The 6,649-nt window shown below is 42.3% G+C and overlaps 1 protein-coding gene across 1 annotated transcript in view; it reads right to left on the bottom strand.

The window, feature by feature from the left end:
• Peak1 (pseudopodium enriched atypical kinase 1) overlaps positions 1-6,195 on the bottom strand; it is an 84,678-nt gene extending 78,483 nt beyond the window's left edge. Inside the window, exon 1 of the mRNA XM_008823439.3 lies at positions 2,970-6,195. Coding sequence (XP_008821661.1) covers positions 2,970-6,094 — 3,125 coding nt within the window. The 5' untranslated portion in view covers positions 6,095-6,195. The remainder of the gene's footprint in view (positions 1-2,969) is intronic.
• Positions 6,196-6,649: the final 454 nt, after the last annotated feature.

The raw sequence follows: 6,649 nt of genomic DNA on the forward strand, positions 1-6,649 counted from the left end.
ATTGCAGAGACACTTGTACATTCATGTTTGTTGCTGCTCTTTTCACAATAGCTAAGAGATTGAAGCAACCTAAGTGTCCCTCAATTGAGTGAATAATGAAAATATGGTTCATTTATATGATGGAGTTTTTCTCAGCAGTAAAGAAAGATGAAATCATGATATTTGAAGATAAGTGGATGGAACTAGAAACTGTTATACTAAGTGAAGTAACACAGACTCAGAAAAAAAAACTAACATATGTTCTCCCTCATATATGGATCCTAGAACCAAATGCTTATAAGTGAGTATGTATCCAGACATAACTACAGGAATCAGGAAAATGGAAGGGAAACAGAGAGGTAAAGGAAAAGAAAAAACCTGAAAGAGAAGAACAACAGGAAAAAGACCTTAATAAGGGAGATATGGATAAAAATTGGGTCAGTTTAAGGGAGGGGGGAGGGAAGGGTATACAAGGAACCTAGGGGATAAAGGGAAGGAAGGAGCTCAAGAGAGGTAGGACCGAAGGAGAAGGATATTACTAAGGGAGAAAGAGGGGAAATGGGGCACCTTAAGTGGGAAAACTATGGTGGAGGGGTGAGACCATGTGAGAGATAAATAATGCCTAGTTTTGAAAACCAGAGGGAACCATATTACTCCTACAACCTACTGACAAATTATACATAGCAGATCAAGAAATATATGTCTAGGTAAGGTTTATCTGAGAACAAACTAGTCTTTGCCCAAGATTTATCTACATGACACATAGTAAGTAAAAATACCAGACTCGTGGAACTAACTTTCTTGAGTGTTTAACAGACATACTTTGAGGTCTATAATAATTTGGTCAGAGGGACATAAAGGACACTTTTTGCTCCTTGCCCTCCTAGGTCGACTAGTTCCAGGGGACTACGAGCATCTCTCAAAATGTCCTATAATTGTGGTGGGTCACCTGTCCCCTTGATCAAGAAGGCCGAGGAGACCCACCAGATGGACTTGAACCAGTGTCCAGTCTACAAAGAGGAGGTTCAACACAAAGGAATCACTTCCTCCATGCTTCCAAGCAAAGCCAACCCTGGTCTAGCAGGACCTTTGACTTATCTTCACATAAGCGGACCTGGTAAAAGAAAGGAGCCAGGGCCTCCTCTCAAGCCCATGTGACCCCTGAGGAACAGATCCTCAAATGACCTTAAGAGTAAAAAGGTTTATCTGGGCCAACTGAATGGCCTTAAACATCCAAAAGGAAAGTATCATCAAAGATTTAAGGGGTCAATATAATTTCTTAAGAGTCCATATACATAGCTAAAGTCTACATAACAAGCAACAATGCCAGAGAGGAGATACCTTGTTTTGATTTGTTGGCCAGGGTGAACAAAGGGACTTCCAAATACTAAAGCAGCATAGAATTGGGAAAATGAACAGCAGACCCTAATCTTATCTAAAGGAGTATTGACAACTGATTGCTGCTAGAAGAGGAACAGCTGACCCTCCTAAAACAAAGGCCTCTAGATAGTCTGACTAGATTCACCAGAAGGGCAAGTAGCGGGGATTGGCTGGGGGTGCCAACAACACAGCGAACAGTAGCAGGGATATCAGAGTATAAGAGCTCTAGTGGCAGGAGGGAGGCTATGGGAGGGTGCTATCTGGGAATTTAGGACACTGAAAATTTCATAAGGATTCCCCAAAAGCCTTCTAAATGTAAAAATTAGTTGTGTGCCTTCAGAAAAGGAACCAGGGGGCTGAAGAGATGGCTCAGAGGTTAAGAGGACTGGCTGCTCTTGGAGAGGACCCAGGTTTGATTCCCAGACCCCACATGGTGGCTAACAACCATCTGTAACTCTAGTTCCAGGGGAATCCAATGTCTTCCTCTGACCTCCATGGGCACTGCACAACATGGGTTCACTTACATACATGTAAGGCAATATACTCAATACACATAAAATAAAAATAAATAAAATATAGAAAAAGAAAAAGAACTGGTACTACAAACAAACTCTCGAATGTTAGTCAAGTGCATATTGAACCCAGAGTGAATCGATGGCTTCAGGACAGTGGGAGATGGTTGTTTTCATTTTAAAATTTATTTATTTTTATTTTATGTGTATGAGTGATTTGCCTGCATGTACGTAAGTGCACCCATGTCATGAAAAACCTGCAGCAGCCAGAGGCAAGAGTGTTGGATCCCTTGGAACTGGAGTTATGAATAGCTGTTAGCTGCCATGTGGGTGCTAGAAATCAGGCCTCTGCAAGAGTAGTCCGTATCCTTCATGCTGAACCATATTTCCAGTCCTGTTTTCTTTTCTTTTCTTTTCTTTTTTTTTCTTTTTTTTTTTTTTTAAGATTTATTTATTTTCTGCTGGATGTGATGGCACATGCCTTTAATCCCAGCACTTGGGAGGCAGAGGCAGACAGATCTCTGTGAGATTGAGGCTAGCCTGGTCTACATATCGAGCTCCAGGCCAGCTGGGGCTACAGGGAGACCCTGTCTCAAAAAGACGAAAAAGAAAATTTAAAGTAATGTTTATGGGGATAATTTGGTAAAAGCACAAAGAACTGCTTGTGTTTTATTTCATTTACAGTGAGGGAAAGAGCATTCGTTTGAATCTGCTTCTTCCTCATACCATCATAACATTTCAGAACACATTATATATTGGTATTATAGTGCTATGGGTTTGCTTTTCCATGTTAAAGCCCCTCTGCATTTACCAGAATGCAATGTACTACTTTAGCTAGAGATCCAGGGCTATAAACCCTGTTTAGTGCAATAAGATCATTTTAATAATATTCTAATCTTGGGATGTAGTTATAAAGATATATGATGGCCACAATGTGCTACTTACAAACAGAAATGGCTCTTGTGAGATATATATATGTGTGTGTGCGTGCGTGTGCGTGCGTGTGTGTGTGTGTGTGTGTGTGTGTGTGTGTATCTCAGCACCTGAAAATGTAGCCCAAAAATTTTTCCCCACATTTTTCTAGTTGAGTTTACATACCTGTGAACTTTTTCAGGAATTTGCAATGGAGAAGAATGGCCACTTTTCTTTTCTTCTAAGTCCCGGAGTAACACATCCTCTGTTCTTCCTTTCTCTGTAACCACTGCCTGTTCTGTCCCAGCCTTGCTCTTATCCACAATAAGCTGGCTTTGGTCAGGGTCACACCTGTACATGAAGACAATGGCAGGTTTCTCACTGGACTCTCCTTTTGCTTCTGTGAACCAGTGATGGCGCTGTACAGGAGGTGGTGGCAGCATGTGGATGACTGTACCATCTAAACCCACCAGTTTTCCCTTCTCTCGCTCTTTGTCTTCTTCCTCTTCTGTTTTCCGACGGCGGAAGAAGCTTTTAAATGATATCCAACGTTTAGGCTTTGCATCAGCTGCTCGCCTGCTGCCTTCAGAATGCAAAACTGATTCAGCTTCTGTTGATCTGGTAGGACTGGTTGGCTTTGTCCAGCTGGTAAAATGCCTCTGCAAAAGGTTACTTGCATGGTAAGGGGAAGAAGTAGAGCGTGGTGGGGGAAAGGGAGGTGGTGGCTCACTCTGGGGGTTGGTCACTAATTTGGAGGGTGGAGAAATGACTGGCTTTGTGACTGGATCTTTCTGAATTTTAGTAGGAGGACTTTCAGTGGTCTGGTGTGCCTCAGTCTCCACACTAGGCTGAGATGTAAAGAGAGATTTGGGCCGGACTGGTGTAGTTTTAGGTATACTTTTTGTAGCATCAGCATCTGGAGGAATGGCATAAAGCTCTTCCACACTGCAAGCCTTAGGGCTAGACTGAGGTGCTTCTGGAGGAGACTGGGGGGGTGGGATAGAAGCCACAATCTGACAAAGCACTGTGCTTGCTTTCTCCCTGATGCTGCCACTGCTGCCCGCCATCTGAGACTCCTGCCCACTTTCTGTTTTGGCCACAGGCTCTTGAGTGGGTCTCTGGATTTTTGTAGGGGAGCTGTGGCTGGAACTGTAGCTTCTCTGTGGAGAAGGCTGACCTCTGCTGAGACAACTGTTAAACTCCTGAACCTTCTGAGCCACTGAGCCTCTTTTATGCTCTGTGCTGTTAGAAAACCCTTTAGCTTGAGGACAGTCAGGGAGTTTGCTAGTGGTGTTATCAGACACTTTGCTTTCAGTTTCTATTTCTTCATAAGTATGGCTTATTACACTTGTGGTTTTTTCCTTTACTGAGAGTTCTCCACTTGTTCCCAGAAAGCTTTTATAGATGGCTAGATTATCATATGCATTTGGATTAATAACAATGGGAACTTTAATAGCATTTTTGGAACTTCGAGCATAGGATGGCTCATCATGAATGATAATGGGAAAAGGTGGCATACCAGCGTTGTTATAACTATTAAATTTTATTTCAGACAAATTAGGTGACTTAACAGGGATGGTTTTGGAGGAAATATTTGTAGCTGTGGGTGAAGTAGGTGCTGATTTATGGCATGTTTTTCTTGGAGGGATATTTGGTCCAGTTCCTCCAGTAATTAATTCTACTTTGGGGATCTTTTGTCGTGGACTGGTGCTGGAAGTCCACACTTCCTGGTATCGGATTGCACTGGATTTTTTAAAATGAGTACTTATTTGTCCTGGTGTCAATGCAGGTGATGTCACTGGAGAGTTTGGAGTAGAAGATGAAACTTTTCTCTTGGGGCTCCCAAGGTGCTCACTGGCCATGGCGGCTGACACATCCACAACGGTATATGGTTTGCACAATGGCTGTTCCAGATTTACGACTCGGTAGGGCTTTGCTTGCTCTTCTACAGGGACAAGGCTTATGGTTACTGCTTGACCAGCAATATCTGTAGAGGCTTTGCTTTCTAGTTTCTCAGTTTGTACAGCAATTTTGCCATCCTTCTCTTCTAATCGGAGAGCAAGGACTGCTTTGTGTGTCTCTGGAACTTTTGCTGAGCCTTTGCAAGTTTGTGATAAATCCTTCTGATTATTACCAGCGAGACTTTCATAGTTAGACTCAATTTCTTTCATGTCCTTAGAATCTCCTGGGTTACCAGGAGATATCGCCCCATTATAAATCTTCTGGGATAAATTACTAGCTGTTTCAGAATGTGATTCTTCCGTCAAAGAGGAATCTGGTGATGTTGAGTCAGATGAAACCATGCTCTGAATGGTTCCTTGACCATAGGAAACCCCAGAATTTTCCTCATAACCATTAAGGATTTCATCATAGCTGTCATCATAGTCTACAGCACAGATTCTCTGCAGAGACTTATTCCTTAGGGGGACAGTATTCCACTTTTTGCTCACAAAGAATCGAACAGGAGACAAAGTGTTTGCCCTAAAATTAGCAAAGCGAGGCTGCCCTCTCATGCGAATCTCCATGGCCAACAGCTCCTCGTCACTCTCATCCCAGCTCTCATGCTCCTCCTCCATGTTACTTAAAAGTGCATCTTCCTCACTCTCCTCTCCACTTGAGAACTCAGGGTAGCAGAACCGGCCTCCTTCATTACTGATGACCTCTGTGCTCCCACTCAGTATAACATGCTTGCCCTGAGTATCCTTCACACCACCTATCATGCAACTTGGTGGAATCTTTCTTTCCAGTGAACGTTTATAGCAATCGTTTATTCTCCCTAAAAATGTTTCTCTGGAGTTTGTTTCATTTCCTCTCACTTGAGGGGTGGTATCTAGGCCTGCTATCTCTTTTAACACATCAGTTAGTCCATTATTGTTATTTGATATCTTCTTTGCACTGTCATTACTGCCATACTGCTTAGGAACATGGCCAAATCCTTCAATATCATCTTCATTATTATTGTTAAGTGGTTTCTGGCTCAAAGAAGTCTTGTTTTGGTTCCATCCTATGATGACAGGTTTGTTCTCACAGTGTTCTTGGATACTAAGCTCACCACATACACTTTGCCCATCTGCCACCATCATAGTGGGCTTCACAGCTATAGTGGGTTTTTTAGCCACAGGAGGCCGGAAATTCCCAGTGTTCCTGACACGGTGGTTGTTACTATGATTGGCATTAGTTTTCACATTGCCATGGGTGATGGGTGCCTTCTCAGAGTCTGGGGGAAGCTGGTGCAAGCTTTTAGGTTTGAAGCAATTCTTGCATTCACCAGGTTTCCAAACGTGTTCAGTAAAGGTGTTACAAGCAGACATTTTTTAAAATACAGAACTTCACAGACACTGCTTTTTCTTCAATGCATAGCAAAACTTGGCATATGTTAGTTTTCACTTCTATGTTGTTACAGCAGCTCTTCAATCTGTGAGAAGGAAAAAGGAGAAAAAAATCTGAGTACAAAAGGCATTATGGGGGGCTGGAAAGGTGGCTCAGCAGTTAAGAGCACTGACTGCTCTTGCAAAGGACCCAGGTTTGATTCCCAGCACCCACATGACAGCTAACAACCATGTGTAACTCCAGTTCCAGGGGATCTGATGTCTTCTAACTTTTACTGGTATTGCATGACACAGGTACACTTACACATATGCAGGCAATACACTCATACATGTAAAATAAAAATAATAAAACATTTTTAAAGGCATTATGAGTTTTACTATTGTGAATGACTTGAAAAAATTAGCTTTACTTTAAAACTTTTCCTTGGAAGACTAAGAGATAAACTAATCTGGGGGCTTTAGAGTTTTCCTTTAGCTAATCAGTATCTCTCTACAGCAATGATATCATGACCTCTCTCTCCTTTCCTGGAAGCTGTG

Source organism: Nannospalax galili, unplaced genomic scaffold (genome assembly GCF_000622305.1).
Source record: "Nannospalax galili isolate Female #2095 unplaced genomic scaffold, S.galili_v1.0 scaffold28, whole genome shotgun sequence".
Taxonomy (NCBI): domain Eukaryota; kingdom Metazoa; phylum Chordata; class Mammalia; order Rodentia; family Spalacidae; genus Nannospalax; species Nannospalax galili.